The sequence below is a fragment of the Chelonoidis abingdonii genome, chromosome 19 (genome assembly GCF_003597395.2).
Source record: "Chelonoidis abingdonii isolate Lonesome George chromosome 19, CheloAbing_2.0, whole genome shotgun sequence".
In the NCBI taxonomy this organism is placed as follows: Eukaryota; Metazoa; Chordata; order Testudines; family Testudinidae; genus Chelonoidis; species Chelonoidis abingdonii.
Window position 1 is genome coordinate 4,875,907 of NC_133787.1, and position 23,230 is coordinate 4,899,136.

At 47.8% G+C, this 23,230-nt stretch overlaps 1 protein-coding gene across 1 annotated transcript in view; it reads left to right on the forward strand.

Annotated features, from left to right (window-relative positions):
• Nucleotides 1–23,230, forward strand: part of PLEKHG4 (pleckstrin homology and RhoGEF domain containing G4) — a 161,023-nt gene that overhangs the window by 39,214 nt on the left and 98,579 nt on the right. Inside the window, exons 3-6 of the mRNA XM_032788459.2 lie at nucleotides 3,101–5,309; nucleotides 14,182–14,394; nucleotides 18,903–19,026; nucleotides 20,251–20,344. Of these exons, the coding sequence (XP_032644350.2) occupies nucleotides 3,101–5,309; nucleotides 14,182–14,394; nucleotides 18,903–19,026; nucleotides 20,251–20,344 (2,640 nt within the window). The remainder of the gene's footprint in view (nucleotides 1–3,100; nucleotides 5,310–14,181; nucleotides 14,395–18,902; nucleotides 19,027–20,250; nucleotides 20,345–23,230) is intronic.

The window sequence follows — 23,230 nt, forward strand, 5'->3', positions numbered from 1 at the left end:
GGCAATTCCCATCCTTTCGTGTATTAATACCTGCTCCTGTATTTTCCACTTCATGCATCTGATGAAGTGGGTTCTAGCCCACAAAAGCTTATGTCCAAATAAATGTGTTAGTTTCTAAGGTGCCAAAAGGACTTCTCGTTGTTTTTGCTGATACAGACTAACACGGCTACCACTCTGAAACCTTGCAAGGCACTGTTTTCTTGTAGCATTAGTCCATAAAAGTCCTGGCAAAAAGTATCATTAATGTATTTCTTTATGTTTATAGTTAGTTTATAGTATGTGGACAGGCAGATCGACAAGAAATGGTTGAGGATTGGTTATTGAAACCTACATTCCAGAAATCAGAAGTGGGCTGGTGCCTTTGTCGAGCGCATAAACATAGGCCTTGAATGAAGGGACTGAAGCGAGTTCTAGCTGAGTCTCTTTCTGAACCTTTACTGAGGTACACCCAACTGGAATATGGTAGTTTCTATTCCCTAGAGTCTCCTCAGTGATATGGAGTAGGAAGCCAGATTCTGCTGCTGGCAGGAGAACACTTTGGATTAAACGTTGCCAGTCGGTGTTTTGCCCAGAACTCCCACTCCTTGTTGATGGTTGCTGGAATATTCCCAGACTCAGTAGCCTCGAGGAGTCACATTACATTGCTGCTAGTATAATGCCAAGATTAGCATTTTCCAGCATTGCCAGCACTAAGCATTCAAAAATCATGAGTCAGGGCCTCCAAAGTTATTAGATTGGCTTAAAAATCATATGATCTTTTAAAAAAAAATACACTTTTTTTTCCTTTGCCTTCTGGATTCTGAGCCTTTAGGGTGCACTTGGGTCACATTTTCAAGGTTTTCTCAGCCACCAGGAGGGCTAGAAACTTCTTATTGAAGAAATGAAAGCTGAGATTCTGGCATGATCACTTGCCTCCAGGAGTTGGAGATTTAAGAGAAACAACAAATATCATGAGAATTGCGGTGAAATTGCAAATGTTGGCAGCACTGTAAATGTTGGGCCTGATTGTTAGTGGTCTCCAGCTGGTGTGTGTGCAATCCTGCACATGTGCTTTGCACTGTCACACTTGTAAGTGATCCATTTGTCAGTTTGTGAAAATTGTGATTTGCATGTGAAAATGCACAGGGGCTGCAATCTATTACCTGGATGTGCAGGTGTTCCTGCTTGAATGTACTTGTGCAGGTTTGCACATCTAACGTTGCACACACAGAGGTGCCGGCCAGGTTGTGGTCTGTAATAGAGTGTACAGGCTCTTTTGAGATTTATGGGGAGCCCTCCCGGTTCAGTAATCCCCCGTTCCAGATTTGCCCATAAAGACCCTGTGAAACAGGAGATGTGGTCCCTGAGAGGCAGGCAGTGGTTGCAGGAAGTACTTTGGGTTTATAGAGAAGCTCCTTCTTCAGAGCTCAGCTTTTGGGCCCAAGGCTGGGGCAGGTTGGGCTGCAGTTCCCCTCCCAGTCAGAGGGAAGGAGCGGCTAACTCTTGGTGAGTTCAGCCAGTCATCCTTTGAGAACAAGGCCTGCTGGGATATGTAGTCTACATGGTAGTTATGTTCAGACTCTAGAGTCTGCCAGAGCATGTTGGGAAATAAGGGGAGATAATGAGAGTTCCCCAGGGCGAGCAAGAGACCTTGTGGCAGCCCCCTGGGACTTGCTGCTGTGCAGTGCCTGTGGGGCAGCCCCCCTGAACAAACGCCTGGCACTGCTGCCTTGGCAAGTCCACGGCAAAGGAAGGGACTTCGGCCCCTGCTGCAGGCGGCTGCTCCCCTCCAACTGGCTGCTTTCCCGCTTCCCACCTCCTGGGGGAGAACAGCCAGTCCGGCTGCCGGTGCTCCTGCCCAACTGGTACCAAGGAGAGTTGGGTAGGCAAGCGGGACGGCTGAGAGGAGCCGCATAGCTCCGGGGCCAGCTTTTTGCCCTCCTCCCCCTGCCCTTCCACTGACAGTGGGTTGGCGCCTTCTTCCCGCCTCCTCTCTGTGCTGCACCCTGGGAAGTGGCAGAGGAGGAGCCCTGCTGGAGCTGCTCCAGCCTGGCAGTGGTGAGTGCCCCAGGGCTGCTCTCCCAGGCCTGGAGGTGCAGTCTGCGCCATGCAGAGCCTCCACAGCTGCAGGAGGAGCAGGGATGGCGCTGTCAGCCAGGGGCAGATTGACTGACTTGGGCTGGGGTGCGTAATGAATGGAGGTCGGTGTGCAGGGGACACAGGCACATCATGCTGCATACAAGAGCTGGCCTGGCCAAACCAATTATCATACATGGGAGGGTTGGTGGGCGGGATTCAAATATCAGGAGACAGACCAAAAATCCATGATTAATTCCCAGCTCAGAACCACTCGTGGCAGCTGGAGGGTATTTTCCCAGAGCCTGTTGATAGGTGGCTGGTTCTGCTAGAAGCCCCGCTGTGCTCCCTCCATCAGCTCTCCTTGTACTCTTTTGAGTGAGATCTTGGAAAAGTGAGATCTTGGAAGAGTGTTGCCATTTTCCTAATATAATAAAAATACTGTAATGATAAATAATTACTAATAGATAGTGTGTAATAAGCATGTCATAAAAACAAATTTTATATTTCCAAGATCACTGCTTTTATAATTTATACTCAGGTACAGGAGAAAATCCCTGGAAATATTCATTTTTAAGAGAGGGTTCACGAGACTTGCCGTGCTAGTTCACAGGCTGTTAAAGTTTGGGAACCACTGCTCTAGGATGTGGGAATCCTTCTGTGTTCTAAACCCAGCTTCTCTGTGCCCTTGTCCAGGTCACTTCACATCTTTGTGCCTTGTTTCCCCCATCTTTAAAACGGGGATAATAATTGTGCACGAGGCCACCTTGCAACGTGTTAATTCCTTATGCTTAACCATCTGTTCTGCTTGTATGTAGCTGTGACACTCTGAGTCCCTTTCCCAGACCTGAAGAAGAGCTCTGTAGACAGACGTTGGTCCAATAAAAGATATGACCTCCCCCACCTTGTCTCTCTCATATCCTAGGGCCAACACAGTATAGCAACACCACAAACTGTAATAGCGAGCCGTTCATCTTTTCTCTCACAAAGACCGTGGTGACCTCTTTCTATCATTGGTGCTGAAATGCTTTTCTCCTCCCCATAGGTTCAGTACTGTGGATTGCTGTTCCACCATGAAGGCTGGCCTCTCTGTGTCCATGAGAAGATTGTAGTCCAGCTGGCCTCCATAGACTGGCGAACCTTAAAGCCTGGTGACTTCTACCTGCAGGTGGTGCCCTACCTAAAGAAGTCGCCACGAATAGTACTGAAATGTTTGGCAAATGACAAACATAATGTAGAGGAAGTTGTGGTCCCAGAGGTCTCCTACACCTCTATTTTTTCTGTGGAATGGTTGGAGTCCATCAATGGAGAGCGGATGGGTACAGCGCTGGAAAATTGTTTACTAGCCTCTGATGATAAAATATTCCGGGTTCCCTGGGATAAAATCGTCAATCCTGAATTTATTGATAAACCAAAAATAATTGAAAATAATATAACAGCTCTCAAAATGGCTAAAGAATCTTCAAATTTGTGCTTCCCAATGGAGCATCCCAAATGCAACTCACCTGCTCCTGGACCTCAAGCTTTGCCGGAGCAAGAAGTGATGCAGGACAATTTGGCCATTAGCAGGACTACTCAGGAATCAGCTGACCCCATTGTTAATGGTATGAGTCGTGTGCCCCTGGAGGACTTAGAAAGCGACCCTGAAGGAGAGTACGTAGAGCTCACAGAAGTTTCATTGCCAAGATTTGGGCCACAAGTGGGCTCCTTAACCCAATCAATTGCCTTAAATTCTAGAACTCAGCCCAGACCAAGATTGAATGTCTCTAAAGACAAACACAGGCTTATTGTCCTTCGGGACAGTAGCACATGTTCAAAGAACTTGGTTTGTTCAGCACTCATACAAAAGCAGCACGGTCAGACGGGCACACTGAGGGCCTCTTATTCAGGGGCTCATGAAAATGGAATTCATTTGGAAAACAAAATGATGCGACGTGGTGAAGTGTTACCAAAATGTCATCTGGAATCAGATGATCCTGGCAGTGTGGGGAATTCAGACTCTAACTTTCACACAGCTGCATCTGCAGCCAGCAGAGCAGAGAGTTCATCCTCCGTGGGGCAAGGGGCACACAGTGAGCACACGATAGACTGGAGATATGCAATGTGCAGTTACAATGATGTTTGTGCTGGAGACAGTTCTGAATGCAAGGAACAATTAATAGAAACTCCTGGAAAAACGGAAGCTGAAAATGATAGAGCAGAAACTGGGAAAGAAACCACAGAGCCGAGCCCAGAAGCACTTCAATTTAATGCTGCTGCTAGGGAGGGAATGCAAAACCAATTCAGAGCCCATGACCACAGTGACAGCACCCGGGTGCATTTTGCTCCGGTTTCTGTCACGGGACATTCCACAGCAAACTGCAGACTTGAGGAAGACTCTGGCATTCAGATTACATCTGAATCCTCAGGTCTGACAGAACAATGCTTCTGTTCATCAGCGGATGTGCCAGATAGAATTGTAGAACACAATCACTGCAGTAATCTGCTACCAGAACATTGTCCTCTGTTAAGTCAGCCTGCAAAGTTGAACCGAGGACAAGCAGACCAGTTAGGAGAGTTAGGCAGTCGAGTTAGTGTTGAGGAAGTCTGCAAAGAGACTGATGAACCAACATTCACTGGCAACGAGAAGCAGAATAGCCATACATACTCCTCTGCTGTTGACAGGGGGATGGATGGATACTTGCCACAGGACAAAGGACAGGAGGTCATGGGCTGTACACAACAGAAAGTAGAAGAAGCCAAACTACTCCAAACCTCTGGGCTAACAGAGATCAGACAGACGGCAAAACGGCTAGATAACAATGGCACAATGGTAGGAGTACATACAGAGAGCTCCTGCCAAACTGAAACCAAAAGGGATAGAGAGAAATGTGAGGAGAAACAAAGCTATGTGGAAATCCAGTGTCACAAAAGTGTAGCAAACTCTGTGCTATTGCAAACCCCAGCAGAAGGGGTTGGCCTGGAATGTGTGGCAGGACAGGATTTGCAAGGGGGTCTGGAGAACAAACAAGGTGCTGCTGAACAAGAGAGGTCATGCAGAAGGACCATCCCAAAGGCTGGAAATGAGTCGGCAGCCTTGGAAACTCTAGACATGCTGAAACCCAAAGCAGAGGAACCGGAGGCCACACTGCCATCTTGTCCACCTACGGATGGGGATAATACTAAGAGGCCAATGCAGCTGGCTGAATGGAGCAGCAATATAAAACCCACCCCTTCCAAGCAGGAAGCAGCTTCTCAGGATTCACCTTCTAAAGGTAAGCATCTGTCCTCTGTATTTGAGACACATAAGCACACAGAGAGAAGGGCCCAGACACTCTACCCCTGACAGGCAGTGGCCCTCCTGGAGAAAAAAAAATTGGCAAATGTTAAACACTGTTTAAACGCTAATTATATTTGTGCATTTAGATGAGCCTATGGCTGAGAGAAGATTCTGGAAGCATTTACCTTGGCACTATGAATGTACACTGGCAGGAGAGGCATTATTCTCACCCAGAATCACTATGGCCTGGGGTTGTCATCCCACATTCAAGTGGGCATAGTGTGGGTATTTTGTCCAACACAACATTGCCAATCTTTAAAGCCCTTCCGTTGATCAGGTAATCCCCACTTCCCATGGTAATGTGCGCTTAATAAATATGCACAATAGAAATGTGTAATAATCACAGAAGATTAGGGTTGGAAGAGACCTCAGGAGATCATCTAGTCCAACCCCCTGCTCAAAGCAGGACCAACCCAACTAAATCATCCCATCATAACAGAATGTATATTGTTCTGACCCTTTCATAATTGAAGGCCAGATTTGGGAGGTTACCTGGGGCAGAAGGCTACAGCAGAAAAAGGCCACAGGAAAACAGATAGGCTTTTTAATGTGACCTGAACACCATATTTGGACTCTGGTGAAGTAGTGTAGAAAGCAAATCCTAGTACTGAAGACCCCCACTGAAAACGCCCTCTCTCCAACTCACTTATGATTAAACTAACAAGGTGTTAGCCCGAGTGGCCTGGCTAATCGCAATGTTTCAGATGGGGAAGTGAAGGCACAGTGAAGTTAAGTGGCTTGACCCAAGTCAGACAGTGTTTCAGTGGCTGAGCTGGGATCAGACCCCCAGATCACCTGACATCCAGGCTTGTGCATTAATGAAATCACAATCTTTCCCACAGAGGAAACTGGACATGCAGGTAAAATGTCAGGCTCCTGCACAAGGTTATATGGATGTAGTGTCTATTCAGACAGATTGCAATGCTCGAGTTATAGTGTCTTGAGAGTTAGCAGAGCTACGGGCCTATCTGTGCAGTTCAAATCCTCAGAAACATTGTACGGGCACAGGACACTCCAGTTAGACATCTCTAAGTCAAGGAAAAATCAGCAGGGGCTGGAATAGTAGAATGAGAGAACAGTTGAAAGGCAATGGGAAACAGACCATGAAACTGCATTAGCTAGAGCTCGCCTGACCAAATCTTAAGAGACAGATCTTATGGGGTCTCAGTAGACAGATGGGAGCTTCCATTCAGTGCCTGTACTGTAGACACAAAATCCCCACCTTCCTTTTGTTGCACTACTGCCATAACTGAGATGTGGGATCTGGTTACAAGCATAGTTGTTGTTACCTGACTGTTACATGTCCAAAAGTTGCAGTATAGTCCGGGCCTAATTACGTCCCTGTAATTGGGCTAACGTCATAGCCTGTGTCTCTTGGACTGGCCATGTCTACATTGTAATCGGGAGGTGTAATTGCAGCATGTGTAGACGTAGCTAGATCAAAGTTAGCTCTGGTAACAATAGCAGCGAAGCCATGGCAGCAGGGGCAGATGCCAAGCGGCTAGTTCTGCCCTCTTAGGACCCTGGATATATACTTGCACAGCTCCCGCCAATGCTGTCCCAGCTTCACTGCTATTGTTACTTGAGCTAGCTAGATCGGGTATATCTACTGGCGCTGCAGTCACACCTCCTGATTGCAGTGTAGACATACCCACAGCTAGGGTGTGTCTACACTAAAGCATCAGGACACACTGTGACAGAGCTGGGTTTCCTGGCAGTTATAGGGGTAGAGAAGATTGGGCCTCAGTGTTCGTGAAAGTGACGTATTGAAAGCCAGGGAAACCAACTTGCTCTACCTGTTGTTCTGGTACATTGTGGGTGAGTTCCCCCTGACAATGCTACCCCACTAATGAACATCAGTCCTGACCAGACACACCCACACAAACAATAGGAGTTCACTTCCATGCCCAGTGTGTAGGCTTTTCAGTGGTGGATGCTATTATTTAACAACTGTGATGTCTCCTTAGAATGAGACACTCTCCACATGGGCTACAAAGCAGCCATTGGATGGTAACTGGTTTTAGTCATTGCCGTCTTGTGCCAGGTTTTGCCTGATGACCTAGAGGTGAAAGGCCCATGGCTGGAAATCAGAAAACCTGGGCATTCAGGTTGCCACACACTGTTTTAATGACCCTCGCCTCAGTGCTTCAATGTTCCCATCTGAGGAGTCCAAAAATAACTGATCCCAGTTGAGGTTATGAGATAATGAAAGTGAGAGATGCTGGCTGCTCTCCAGTTCACTTGCAGTGTCTAATCACTGCAGTAGTGGAACTTAGTGACATAATACTTAGAGGGAAAGCAAAGGGCCTTTCTATTTCAAAAATACATCAGGGTTTTAAAGGTCATGACAGTGGAGATATTGCAGAAATAGGTGAGTCCCAGCCTGGATGTTGCTATTTTGAGCCGTGGCCCGCGGCCCTTCAGTTGAAAGGTCTCGTGTTAAAAATACTTTATTCAAAATATGAGTTAAGGGGTAGGGAAAACCAAAATGTTGTCTCAAAGCTGGCGGTACTTGACTTTTAAAAATACTCAGAGTGTTTCCTTACCACTGGCACTACAATAAATTAAAGTGCAAAAGGGGATAATGTACCTCATGGAGGTGTCGTAAGCTTAGTTCGGTCAATAACATTTGGGAGGGCTTTGAGATCCTTGGATGGCGGGTGCTTGTTTAATTCATTGTGATTCATCTCGCCATTTCTAACCCAAACAACAACTAAGGCCTCGTCTGCACCTAAAATTTAGGTCAACCTATGTACATCACTCCGGATTTGAAAAATTTACCCCACCGAGAGATGTCACTAAACTGACCTGAGCCCCAGTATAGACACTGCTAGGCTGACAGAAGAATTCTTCCATCAACTAGCTGTTGCCTGTCAAGGGGGTAAATTTACTACAGAACAGAAGAACCTCTTCCCTCACTGTAGTAAGTATCTACACTGCAGCGGTGTAGCTGCAGTGCTGCAGCAGAACCACTGTAGTGCTTGTAGGTTAGACATAACCTTAGAGATACAATTCCAAAATGAACTAGACACAGTATTTGCTCTCCTTTTGGTATTCATTTCCAGCCGCGTTCCCTGCCAGCTGTTCTGTGTCTGTAAGTTCTAAGAGTTACAGAGTGAAATTCTTGATCGTTCAGTTCATAGAATCGTAGAACTATAGGATTAAAAGGCACTGCAGGGGTCATACAGTCTAACCCCCAGCCAGTTCACATTATAGCTGAGGTTGTAAAACTGTTGCCATTATAATCCCATATTTCAGTCCACCCCTAACGTCCCGAGACAGTCCCAAATTGAGCTGAAACGTACTTTGCTTGATCTCTACCCAAAAGTGAAGTGTCTTTGGAAAGTCTAAGCAAAGCCCCTTCTGCTGTGTCTGAGTTGGGAGAGCACAGCAAACCCCCGCTGCTCCCACGTACAGACATTCCGGCTGCCATTTCCCCTGTACTGATAACGTAAAGACAAGGCAGATTTGTCATGGAAGGAGTCCTCATTTGGAAAAGAAGAGTTGGCTATTAATGAAATAGTTACGTGACTGAAAAATCACTTCTGAGCATGCTCAGCAGCATCTAAGATTTTTTTTTTACCACCCCGCTCACTAGTGATGTTACAGTGCACACTGGGATCAGGCCAGAATCGTGGACTGTGCTGAATCTGCAAGAGCTGAGGCTCTTAGGCTGTCGATTGGGCAGTTTGCAAGAGGAATACCAATGTCCTTTTGCAACCTGCACAGCCCAGCCCTTTCCCAGAATTGCTGCCTTAACCTCAGGGAGAGGAGAAATCTGCAGCTGTGGCAAATTCATTCGCCCCTGCTCTCACTGCAGATTTTTCTGCAATCTGCTACATTCCGCAATTCCCTTTTTTTAAAAATTAAGCTCTCCGCCCTTTTCCCAACTTTGCAGTAACATAATGTGATAGATCCAGGCCAGTTGGGAACAGCAGCATAGTAGAAGGGAGATATACTGGCCACTGGATATGCAGTTTTCTGTTCCCTGAATGACCAGAGCAGGGGCTGCTCCAGGCTAATGAGAACACCTGACTCCAATTAACTTGCTAAGAGTCAGGTGAGGCATTTAAGCACCTGACTCTAATTAAGGCCCCTCTGATGCTATACAAGGGCTCACTCCAGTCAGGCCTAGGGGAGTCAGAGGAAAAGTAAAAGKAAAAGKAAAAAGGAGCAAGAGACATGCAATAAGCTGAGAGTGAGTAGGCATACTGCTGGAGGACTGAGAAGTACAAGTGTTATCAGTCATTGGGAGGAAGGTCCTGTGGTGAGGATAAAGAAGGTGTTGGGAGGAGGCCATAGGGAAGTAACCCAGGGAGTTGTAGCTGTTGCACAGCTGTACCAGCAGGCAATCTAGACAGCTGCAGTCCACAGGGCCCTGGGCTGGAACCTGGAGTAGAGGGTGGGCCCAGGTTCCCCCCTAAACCTCCCAACTCCTGATCAAACCCAGGAGGAATTGACCTGGATTGTGGCTTCTACTAGAGGGGAAGATCTCTGGGCTGTTTCCCGACCCACAGGGTGAATCTGTGAGGTGAGCAAGTCCGCCAATAAGAGCAGGACCCACCAAGGTAGAGGAAGAACTTTGTCACAATAAACAGATGTGCTGCAGCCCTGTTATCAGTGAGGTGTGAATGCCACAACCTGGCTGGGCCAGTGAAATACTTACCTCATGAAGCCCAAGAATTGGCCTTTTTTCATGACCATGCAGAAATCAGGCTGGTGAAGTGTGAAGGCTGCACTGCTCCAGCATGGCTAGCCCCCTGCCCAACTGGCTCTGGCTTCCTGGCCTTCTAGTCTGGGAAGCGCAGTCCCCTGTAGCTCACCCCAGGAGATTTTACCCCTTTTCCTTCTCTCCCCTCTAGTCTTCCCATAGGCTTGTTCCTTACAACTGCCTAGGTTCCTCCTTCTTCCTTCTAGTCTTGCCCTCTGGGCAAATGGAAGTCAATGGCCAGTAGCCCTTTCTTCCTCTGGCATCTCCAGGGGCAACAGTCCTTTTCTCTCTCGCTCGCTTCTCCTCAGGTTCCCCCTTCCAGTCTCTCCCTTTTAGTATCCCTAGGTACCCCTTTCTGTCCTACCCCCTCCCAGCATGGAGAGCCACAAGGAGTTAAGGAGCACTAGCCTGTAGAAGACACTTGTACCCAGTGTTTTTTCCAGCTATATTTGTCCAGCCCTGAAAGTGGGAATTGGGACATGGAGTGGAACTTCGGGGCAGATGACTAGTGTGCCAGGACACTGGATCAGGACTGACTCAGCTGTGAATCACCTGGGTTTGCTTGGGGTCCACTGATAACTGCTGACCCCCCTGCTGATGGCAGCACAAAGGGTGAGGCCACGAGCATGCACAGTTCATTCATATTTTTGAAAAAATGTCCCTGCTAGCGTCGCTTACTTGCAACTTTGATCTGAGCTGTGGCGAGAGTGGCTGTACCTCTGAGAGGTGCCGTTCCTCATCAGTTCAGCCAGAGCTTCAGTGTTCTGCAAACATATTTGTTCTTGCATTTAATATATTACAAATAGTGATATAGTCTAGGTGCAGAAGCAGAGGGGGTGGATTCCCCGGTTTGGGTGAGGAATGGTCAATGCTCAGCTCACAGCTGCCCTGCGATCTGTCCAGTGCTGGGCAGCGGTTGGGTTGATGAGAGTGAGACGTTCCCATGTGCTGAATTCCTTTTAGGCTCTTTCCAGTTCTCTCCTTGTGGTTTGTAGTGGTTACCTTTCCTTGCTGCTCCAGATGGACACAGCTTTGCCAGTTACCCTCCTGGGTGACCATTCTGCAGCACAGGTTGCACCTGCTTGTAATGATGCAGTTACTAATCCAAAGCAAACGCTCTCATGGGGACTGCAGGCTGGCTAGCCACAGAATCCCACAGCCCCTGCACCAAATCATAATGACAATTCTCCAAACATACCTGTCAGTTCAGGGCAACTGCACCTGTATTTCCGCTCTGTGTTCTGGCCAGGGCCCCCATCCTCAGGCCTCCGTCTCCCCAGCTGTTGGCTATCTGTGTTATTCGCAGTGCAGACACGTTGCCCAAGAACACCTGCTTGCGTTCTCTAGAGAGGTGGTTAACGGGTGTAATGGCTACAGTTCTGAGGTACCAGACAGCACTTCCTGTGCAAGCCTACTTGATTCTTAAGCTATTACAGAGGAAACATATTAAACACAATAAAAGAGCCTACATGCATGCTAATAAGCTTACCAGGGTTCACCCCAGCCCCAACGTGGCAGGAACAGTCCTTCACCCCGCCACCCAAGGGGATACCTTGTCATTACAAGTTCATCACATCTTTAGCCCAGAACAAGCCATCAATCTTATGTGGCTTCAGTAGCCCCAGTCCTTCCAATTCTGTTCTGAGGACTGGGGCCCTCTGTGGACCTGGGGTCCTGTCCATTTTCCGGAACAGGAAGCAGACCCTGTCTTTGTCTGCTGGTCCCTGGGGAATCCCGTTTGAACTAGTCTATGTGCATCTTTCCAGGGGTGGCTTCTCTAGAGATGTCCCACTTGAGTAAATTAGCCTGACCACTCCCTGCTGTTCTCTTCTTTACACTTCCCATGGAAATACATAAATTCCACATGAACAACCTCATTTTTAATACAGTGGACTCCAAATTCAGTAAGGTTGAACTTCGTTCAGTAAAGTTTCTTACTTCCATAAGATTTGTTTGGGATATTAGAGGATATTATGTCTGTTGCAATACCCATCATAGCAGAGTTCCAGACTCAGGGCCCCCTACATGACCAGGCCTGAAATTCCCCAGGCACAAAGCTCTGAAGCCACTGGAGGTATTTCATACCAGTCCAGCCATAGCCAGTGTGTTAAACTGCAAGCTTAGGGATCATGAGTTCTCTTCCCAGTTCTTCCCCATGGCTGCTGTTAATATATCTGTTCCCTTCATAACACTTAATATAAACTAGAGTTTTGTATTGTTCCCTCAAGGGGTAACTCTCATTCACCCATTTTACAGGTAAGAGAAATGAGAGCTTGCCTAAGCTCATTTCAGACAGAGCTTGCCATAGAACCCAGCATAACAGAGCCAATTCTCATCCACTTTGCCACATAGCACTTTAGAAGGAACATGCCATGTTAGGTGCTTCTGGACCTCACTACCCAGTGTGACTGTCGAGCCTTCTAGTGTTTAAACACATACAGAGGTTTATGACGGTGGTACTGCTCCTGAGCTTGGTTGATAAACGCAGTAGTGCTGACTTAATAGACTTAGATTTCTGTAAGGCATCAGACTTGATGCTGCACAACATCTTGATTAAAAAAAACTAGCCCAATCTACAATGAACAAGGCATGCGTTAAATGGATTAAAAACTGGCTAACTGATAGCTCTCAAAATGTAATTGTAAAGTGGAATTATCATTGAATGGGTGTGTTTCCAGTGGGGTCCCACAGGGATTGGGTCTTGGTCCTATATTATTTAACATTTTTATCACGACCAGGAAGAAAACATAAAATCATGCATAAACAGGGGAATCTTGAGTAGAGGTAGAAAGGTTCTTTTACCTCTGTATTTGGCACTGGTATGACTGCTGCTGTGCCCAGTTCTGGTGTCCACAATTCAAGAAGGACATTGTTAAATTGAAGAGAGTTCAGAGAAGAGGCATGAGAAAGATTAAAGGATTAAAAAGTGATGGACTCAGGAGGCTCAATCTACTTATTTTAACAAAGAGAAGGTTAAGGGGTTACTTGTTTACAGTCTTTAAGTAGCTACATGAGGAACAAATATTTAGTAATGGGCTCTTCAGTCTAGCAGAGAAAGGTGTAACATGATCTGATGGCTGGAAATTGAAGCTAGACAAAATCAGACTGGAAAGAAAGTGTAAAATTTTGAGGGTAATTAACCACTGGAACAATTTACAAGGATTGTGGTGAATTCTCCTTCAATTACCATTTTTAAATCAAGATGGGCTGGTTTTCTAAAAGATCTGCTCCAGAAATTATTTTGGAGAAGTTCTCTGGCCTACTGGGGAGGGATGGCTCAGTGGTTTGAGCATTGGTCTGCTGAACCCAGGGTTGTGAGCTCAATCCTTGAGGGGGCCATTTAGGGAACAGGGTAGAAATCTGTTTGGGGATTGGTCCTGCTTTAAGCAGGGGGTTGGACTAGATGACCTCCTGACATCTCTTCCAACCCAACTTTTCTATGATCCTATGTCATACGGGAGATCAGACTAGTTGATCACACTGGCCTTGGAATCTATGTATCTATGAAACCCTAATCTCCTGCCTCCCGGTATATGGTCCAAGCACAAGGCATCCTTCCTTTCCCTTATCTGGGGTAGGCCAGTTTATCCTAAGTTGGACTCCATCAGAGAATGATGTCCTCATAAGATAACCAGCAAGCTCTTCAATGTGTCCATGATCCTCAGGCCTGGAACCCATACCTGCTGCCCAGAGTTCTTGTAGGGCACAAACACTGTGTAAAACATTTTTTTTTAAGCTGGGCAAAGGGAGCTTGCAAAGGGAGCATGGGATGGGCATCAACCTATAAACAGCAGCATTCACTCCTAGAGTTCCCAGGGATCCCACTTCAAGCCACAGATGAAGAGACCCAGCTTTCTGGGTACAGCTATTTAACTAAGTAGCTCCAAATGTGTCTCTGTTTGTAAATAAGCTGCATAGTGACAGCAGCTGTTGATGCAGCAGTTTACTTAGTTGCTGTTGAAGAGGTTTGGGGTGCCAGAGGTCAGTGCAGTCCTGGCAGGTCTCATGTGTCTGGAGTTTGTTAGCTGACACCTCTGACTGGGGACGTGATCTGCCCCCAGGCTCCTGACACCAATGGGATTATCTTATTTTACAGGAACACGTATGAAAGGGAGAGAAAAGATAAAAGAAATGTGCACAGATTCGTGGGAGCCAGCGGGTCGACTCTGTTCCCCAGAGGAAGGCTCAGCAGCTGTTATTCACCAGGAACCTCCGTCTTATGTGGTACCCAGAAGTTTACAGACGGCACCCGTCACAGCGAAGGAAGTGAACCTCGACGTGCTCAGGAGTGGAGTTGCCTGTCTTCCAGGTGAGTGAGTGAGCCAGAGGGATAGGCAGGAAGCTTTCTACTGCAAAAGGGCTGATGTAGGTGTGCTGCTGATAGGGATGCATGTTAGATTTTCCCGAGGGGCAGGAGGTCTGTGTGTGCCGTACTCCTTTCACTATAAACATTTCTGAAGTTCGGTCCTCAAATCCCTGGCCAACTCTTGGAGCTTTCAAGCCGAGTCGGAGACTGGCAGGAAACAGGACCTCGCTCTCAAGAAGGACTAGGTAATTTGCATCCAGGAGTCCTAATGTAACTATAGCACCCTTGTGGCCAAGATGGAATCCACTCTGCGGGATGGCTGCGGTCAAGGAAAGGTGCGCCCTTCCCACCCCAGGGGCACCTGTTCCAACCCCCAGCGTAAATACATACACATTGGAACAGTACAATGAATATAGGAAAGGGAAATATTTATTTACAGAGGGATGAATGTAGAAAACCAGCATGGAGAAAGATAAGGAGAGAGGGAAAATAAGGGTATATTGACCACGGGGACCCATGTGCCCAATGTGCACAGCATCTAGACAGAGAGCTCAGAATCCAGGACAGAGTTCCAGTCCAGCACTGAGTCTTGGGTGCTCCTGATTGGCCTCGGTGCCAGTAAACGTTCCCCAACAAACCCCTCCAGTGCCCTTCTCTTCCGCCCTCTTCAAACCCACACAGAGTGACAACTGCCCCATTTAGCTAGCTGCTTTCCCAATGCAAAGTCACAAGCCCCAGTTCTGACAGTTGTAGCTGTGTTGATCCCAGGATATTAGAGATACAAAGTGGGTGAGGTAATATCTTTTAGGGAACCAACTTCTGTTGTTGAGAGAGACAAGCTTTCGAGCATATGGCTATAACTATGCTGCAGAAGACAGAGCAGTCATGCAGCACGGTCTGGATAGCTTGGTAAGCTGGGTCCATTAATACAGACAAATGCAAGGTCTAGGAACAAAGAATAGAGGCCCTACCTAGAGAGTGGGTCCTGTGTCCTGGAAAGCAGCAACTTGAAAAAGGGTCAGAGTGCACCAGCAACTCAGCAGAGCTCCTAGTGCAGCCTAGTGGCAAAAAGGCTAATGCAATCTGTGGCTATCTAAAGGGGATTAGGGGGCAGAAGTAGGGAGGTAGGGTGATCAGATGTTCAGATTTTATAGAGACAGTCTCGATTTTGGGGTCTTTTTCTTATATAGGATCCTATTACCCCCTGTCCCGATTTTTCACACTTGCTGTCTGGTCACCCTATTGGGAGGTGATTTTAACTCCGCATTTTGGCACTGGTGAGTCAATACTAGGATACTGCATCCAGGTCTGGAGTCCACGTTTTAAAAAGGATGTTGAAAAATTGGAGAGAATGCAGAAAAGAGCCACAAAAATGACTCAAGGGCTAGCGAAAATGCCTTACGATGAGTAACTTCAGGAGCTCAACGTGTAGAAGACTGAGGGGTGACTTGGTTACTGTATATAAGTACCTTCATGGGGAGAAAATAACAGCTACTAAAAGCCTCTTAAATCTAGCGGAGGAAGGCAGAACACAAACCAGTGGCTGGAAACTGAAACAGACAAATTAGAAATAAGGCCCAGTTTTTTTAACTGTAAGGATGATTAACCATTGGAACAAACTACCAAATCAAGTCTGGATGCCTTTCTGGAAGATATCCTTTATCCAGGCACAAGTTGTTGGGCTCCACACAGGGGTAACTGGGTGAAGGTCTCTGGCCTGTGTTGTATAGGAGGTCAGACCAGATGATCTGATGGTCCCTTCTGCCCTTAAACTCTATGAATCTATGAAAAATGCAAACCAAAACTGTCACATGCACATAACATGTGAACACAAGGGCAGCCTTCCAGCAATGCTTGAAGAGAACCTTCATCTGAGGGAGGAGCAACATCAGAAGCACTAAATGCATCCAACTCGTCCCTAGGAAGTGGGTGTGCCCAGCATAATACTAGGGAGTGTGAACTGGGGAAGACACGTGCATGTGCTCAAACACACACAGACACACCCCTCTAATGGGGTATTAGACGTGGGTAGGGGTTATGGGAACACTATGGTTACAGTGAAGAGAGTAAAAACGGTTTTATAAGGGGTAGGAACTAACAGTGGAGGTTCAAAAGAAGCTTTCCTCTGGGCAGGATGTTTCATTAGTCAGTTGTGGCACTTGCAGTTTCCTGTGAATTATCCAGTCCCAGCTACTGATGGAGACAGACCCCTTGTCTGAGCTGGTCAGGTAATTTCTATACTCCAATGTGGGAGTCAGGGGAAAGTTTAATCCAGTTTTTGCAGGTAATTATTCAGAGAACAATAGCTGATGCTTCAGAAAAAGGTGAAAACAACCTCTACTGAACTTGTCCATTGTATCATCTTGTCCATAAAGAGAGGATTCCATCCTGATCTCTCCGGCACTCAGCTGATGTCCTGGAGCATGAGAGTTTAGATGGCTTTTTTCTTAACTCACAGAGCTCCATATAGTGTTTATGAACTCTTTCTATTTTAGCACCATTTTCTGGTCTTGTACTGCCCTGAACAGAACACAATATTCCAGGTGCAGGAACAGGGCTCCTGATTTATTTAATCTCCCGTTTAGACCTGACTTTAGAAGAACAAAGACCATTTCATGGTCCTCCTCCCTGAAAAAGGGTTAACCCTACTTGTGATTTCCCCCCTGTTTGAAATAATGCCTGCTTGGGGCCCTGGCTCTCATTACCGAACTCCACTGAGAGATTTGCTCCTAGCAGGGCAGATCTGTTTATCTGGGGCCCTTTGTGCCCTCACTGAAACCACTTCTTTACTTTGCTCTATTTCTATTCACGTTCCCTCCAAGGGGACAGCAGGGGTCAAGTGGGTAAGATAGAGAAAAGTGTAATTTTAATTATTATTTTTTTTAGGATTCTGCTTTTTTGAGGCTTCTTGGGATGTTTTTAATCATGTCATGCCATTTTTACAACAAACAAGGGACGTGTGTTCCCAGTTTGTATAGATGAGTGGTCTCCTCAGAACAGTGAGATTGTGGGATACAACAGTGCTGGTAACTTGCCCTTGCCTGGGGCCCCTGCCAGGTTTGTTGACTAGAAAAGAGCAGGTGTGGATCTCTGAGGTGAAATGTAGAACTCTGAAACACACCGGTCGGGTGCAATTGCACTGCCCCGTTGGGTCCTTTGCCAGGGCGGCTACAGGCATCAGCGCACCAAGCATGTGCCTGGGGTGGCAAGCCACGGGGGGCGGCCTGCCGGTCGCCATGAGGGTGGCAGTCGGGCAGCCTTCGGCAGCGTGCCTGTGGGAGGTCCGCCGGTCTGGCTTCGGCGGCAATTTGGCAGTGGGTACGCCGAAGGCACAGGACCAGCGGACCTCCTGCAGGCATGCTGCCGAATCCATGGTACCAGCAGACCTCCCACAGGTGCGCCGCCGAAAGTCGCCTGCCTGCCACGCTTGGGGCGGCAAAATACATAGAACCACCCCTGTCCTTCGCTTCCTTGTTCTCAGTGCAGAGCCAAACAGTCCCGAGCCAAGCAAGGAGGATTGTTGAATGCCAGTTAACACATATCGCACATTCCTGGTGTAAAGCTGCATAACCTCTTAAATACTCCCTCAGCTTCTGCCACTGGAATTTTTGTCATGAAGGAGAGAGCCACAACTGCCTTCAGCTCTCCTTTCCTGGCTGGCAAGATCAGAGGTGTTTGGCTAAAGCAAAGGTCTTTCACCTGCTCCATGCATAGAGCCCTGGGGAATTCCGCTTGCTTTAGGTGGGGGAGTCAGCTGCATTGTGCATGCTCTCTTTGTTCACACCTTAACCCATTGGCAGAAGGACGCCAAACCTCCTGCAAGGTTAACAGTGTGTGCCCAGCACCCATTGTCCCTTTAGGGCTGCCACAGTGTAGTGGGCTCCTCCACAGTGAGGGGAAAGCCATGCTTCTGACGCCTCCATCTTGTGTTGACCCTGGAGTGAGAGCTGCGGGTTCCCTCTCTGTAGATTTGTTCTGAAGAGGAGCCTGCTGCTTTGTGTGCTGGGAGACTGGGCTTTCCTCCCTCCGTCTGGAATACTAGTGCTGAATTTGATTAGGCTGCACATGGTTCTTCAAAGCTCTTTAAATCAGCAATCAGCTGCAAAAGTAATTGTGCTGCTTGAGGGCCAAGAGGGCTTTAGACCCTTCAAGCCTGAGTTTTATTACTTTCTGCGGTGCTGAGTGTGGGCCTGAATCGCTGTTTCCAGTAACTGCAACAGAGACCGTGCAAACAGCGAGCATTGTCTGTGCCTCTCAGTGGCCATGGCACTGCTTCAATGGCAAGTCCTGGTCTTCTCCTGGTGGGCACTGGTGTGTCGTAGACGTTGTGTGCTCAATTCTGTGGGGGTGGGAAGTAGGGGAAGAGCATTTGGTCCCAACAGCAATGCTGTAATTTACAGGGAGAATCACTAAGGGCCGTGGGTGAGCTGGGCTGCCCTGGAGGTAATCTGTGGGGGAATCCTTCAAGGCTCTGACAAACTGCAGATGTTAAAATAAATTCTTATTTTCAGGCACCAGAGACAAATGTGGACGTGCAGTGGCCATAATCACCACAAGGAACACGATTTGGCTAAACCCCCACTGCAACACCAACGAGCTGGTGCGCCTCCTCCTGTACTTGCACAGAATCCCAAGGTTGGTGCCATTTCCAGGCTGGGCAGGGTGTCAGACAGGCAGGACAGGGCAATCTCTACTGGCACCTAGTTGGGAGCTGAATGGAGCTGGCTACCTTTGGCAGCATGAGGAGGTGGCCCCAAACAGCTCAGAATCTGCACAAGCCACAGATCTGCTGGCGTTGGCCATGCAGCCTGCAGTATATGCACGCTAAGCAGTAGTGCTATGTGTATATTGTTCTACGTTTCCAAGCATTGCCATAAATCCAAACCATTTCTCACTCTTCTGCATTAACTCAGAAAATAGGGCTTAGAAAACATGATGTTGACAATTCTGGGGTAGCCCGGCAACTCATGCAACAGCCCTGTCATATAGATCTAGGAAACAATCTTTCTGACAGCCTGTCCTCCAGCGCTGAAGGCGGCTGCAGAGGCTGAGCAAGTGTACGTCGGCTCGGCGAGTGACGCATTGGCATCACGGATGAGATACAGTTTGCCTGGTAGAGCTAAACGCATTCAGAATGTGTCAGTTTGCCGTGTGCTCTGTAGTTTTCCTCCTTACTGCTGCTGCCATGGGGCTTCTTCCAGGTCCTCACAGATAGGGTGACCAGATGTCCTGATTTTATAGGGACAGTCCTGATTTTTGGGTCTTTTTTCTTATATAGGCTCCTATTGCCCTCTTCCCCCTGTCTCAATTTTTCACATTTGCTGTCTGGTCACCCTACTCACAGACCCTGTTGGGTCTTAGCTCCTGGTCTGCGTTTTGAAATGCTTTGAAAAATACGGTTAGTTCCAAGTGTGAACTTTGTTGTCAGTGCAGCCGAAAGGATGTAAGTGATGCTGCGTTCCAGCCTTCGGGCACAATCAGTGAGTGCTGGCACTCTCCATGGCTTCCCTCCTCACTACCTGCCTCCAGAGAGATGTGATAGTCTGTGTTGTCAGAGGATTTGCTGCTGGGGTCTGGGGAGTGGAGCAGCATGGCTGGAATTACAGTGTCATGGGAGGTGTGGTAGGTGGGGCATCAGGAATTTACTTAGCAGCACAAGGGAAGAAGAAGGAGCAGCCTAGGCAACCTCAAAGGGAAGATATTGTGGCTAACAAAATGAGGCCAGTTAATGGCTTCCGTTTACAGAGTTGTATTGGGTATGCCCAGCACGGTACACCATGTTATCTAACAGCACCACATGAATAGCCCGTGTTGCGCTGTGGCAATGACACACTAACTTGTCTTTCCTTTTCCTCACAGAGCAGAGTGCCGAGCTTTGGGCCTAACCATTCTGGTAGATGCTCGTCGCTGTTCACCAGTTCCTGCCCTTTTTAAGGCTTTCAATTTACTACAGGTGAGCCTGTAGAAGCGGCCTCTTTGGTGTGGTTGCCGTGTTCTGGCTTCCTGAAATCCATCCGTGCCATCCCAGGTTTTGGCTGCTTTCAGGAGGTGGAGCGCTGGCCTGTTTCAGGGGGACCCCCGTGCCTGTCCTTCCCAGCCCTCAGGAAAAGCCAGAGTCCTGACATTGGGGGGAAAAACAGCTGCACTCCTTTCAGCCACTGCTGAGAGCCTCGTCCCCAGGCTCATAAGTGCTGTCCATGGAACTCTGCTCAGAATGTGCTGCCACATTTCTGTCGAGTGTCTCTGTTGGCATCAAGATTTTGTTTTCGTTCATCAGCTGCATGAAATATTCAGTACACCGTCACTTTCAAAGACGAATTAAAAGTGAAGCAGAAATGCCAGTGCTGTGGCTGTGGCTGGCGGGACTGTCTCTGAAAGAGGAGGACGGTGCTTTACGTCAGTGCTCTTGTGAGGAACGCGTACTGCTGCTGATCTGGCGGGGGAGAGGGCGGGAAAGATTGGAAGCAGACATGCTGTAACTTAATCTTGTTTCAGGTCAAAGGCTTTCATGTCAGTCAGCTGGAAATGAAGTGCATTGTGTTGACATTGATCAGAACTTATTTCCCATCTGTTCTTAGAAATCCAAACAAGATAATGAGTTGTAGCTGCAACTAATCATGGCTAAGCAGGTGCCTCTTTGCACTGGCCTTTTGGCCCCTCAGGGTATCCACTCAAACAGACTCTGAATGAACCCAGGATGAGATTTTAATGACATTTGTGCATGCAGAGAGGCCACTTGGGTGGGTGGATGGTGCTTTGCTCTGCCACATCAGAGAGCTAGGGCTGAGTCATGGGTTTCCTCTCTTCCTTCCAGAGCTGGGTGGTGTTGGGAACTGTGCTCAGGCAGCATGCTTAGCCCCTGAGGCAAGGGAGTATCTCACAGTGACCGTGCTGTGCTTTTGCTCTCAGTGCTGCAGGGGTAACATTCACAGCTCCTGGGAAAGGGAGTGTCTTTCATTTCATAGGGCATGGCTACACTTGGAGAGCGCTGTGAGTTAAACCAGCCTTTGTAGAGTGCAGTAGAGAAAGTGCTGCAGTCTGTCCACACTGACAACGCACTGGCGTGGCCACATTAGCAGCTCTTGCAACAGCCACAGAGAGCAGTGCATTGTGGTAGCTATCCCAGCATGCAAGTGGATGCAACGTGCTTTTCAAATGGGGGCTGGGGTGGAGTGTGACAGTGTGTTGTTTGTATGTGGGGGGAGAGAGTGGGTTTTTAGGGGGCTGAGAGCATGTCACCATACTGTCTTGTAAGTTCAGACAGCAGCAGACCTCCCCCTGCCTCTCTCTCACACACACACAGCATTCCACAGTCATGGTTGCTTTGTCTTGGAGCAGATAAGCAACCGGCTGTCAAACGGAACTTTCAAAGGGCATATCCAAAACAATGACAAGAGGGCCACTTAAGGGGATTATGAGATGTTTCCGGAGGCTGATCAGAGCACAGTAATGCCACACCTCGTTCACACTGATGCCGCGGCACTCCAGTAGGGGCGCATCAAATGTTATTCCTCTTGCCGAGGTGGAGAACCAGCAGCACTGTAGCCATGGAGTCAGAGCGCTCTCAGTGCCTTGCCAGTGAGCTAGTGCGCCCGGGGCTCCTTTCATGCGCTGTAACTCACAAGTGTAGCCAAGCCCATAGTATCGCTCCTTGGTGCCTGGCTCAGGGCTCTGAGGTGCTGCAGAGGCGCTGGGTTCTGTATGTTACATAGCTGTGTTTCAGATGACAGACTTTCTAGAAACCAGCAATGATCTTAGGGAGCTGGGGTGATCAAAACATAGGACTAGAACGGGCCTCCTTCTTGGGTCCTTGAGTCCAGTCCCCTGGTATCATGGACCCCGTTGTATCATCCTGTTAGTACATTTATCAAGCTCCTTCTTCAAACCAGTTGGGTTTCTTCTCCCCACTCCTCCTACTGGGAACAATTTTCCAAGGGTTGTGGTGGAGTCTCCATCACTGACTATTTTTAAGCCAAGATTGGATGTTTTTCTAAATGTTTTGCTCTAGGAATTATTTTGGGGGTGTTCTGTGGCCTGTGTTATGCAGGAGTTCAGATTAGATGCTCAGAATGGTCCCTTCTGATCTTGGAATCTGTGAATTAGAAGATCTCAAAGTACTCTACAAAGGAGGTTGGTATCATTATCCCCATTTTACAGATGGAGAAAGTGAGGCACAGGGAAATTAAAGTGACTTTCTTACCCGGCAGGCCAATGGCAGAGCTAGGAATAAAACCCCGTACTCTTGAGTCCTTGGTCAGTACCCTAGCCTTAAGGTCCTATTGCCTAGACTGTAGAGTATAGACTAGAATATATTTTAGTGTTCAAATCCCACTGTATCTCAGGGGATGAATGGTTATATACTCCTGTTTGTGCTAGAAGAAAAGATCATAGAAGATTAGGGTTGGAAGAGACCTCAGGAGGTCATTTTGTCCAATTCCCTTCTCAAAGCAGGACCAACCCCAATTAAATTATCCCAGCCAGGGCTTTGTGAAGCCAGACCTTAAAAACCTCTAAGGATGGAGATGCCACCACCTCCCTAGGGAACCCATTCCAGTGCTTCACCACCCTCCTAGCGAAACAGTGTTTCTTAATATCCAACCTAGACCTTCCTCACTGCAACTTGGAGACCATTGCTTCTTGTTCTGTCATCTGCCACCACTGAGAACAACCGAGCTCCATCCTCTTTGGAACCCCCCTTCAACTACTGCTATCAAATCCCCCCTCACTCTTCTCTTCTGCAGACTGACGAAGCCCAGTTCCCTCAGCCAAGAACATAAGAACAGCCATACTGGGTCAGACCAAAGGTCCTTCTAGCCCAGTATCCTGTCTACCAACAGTG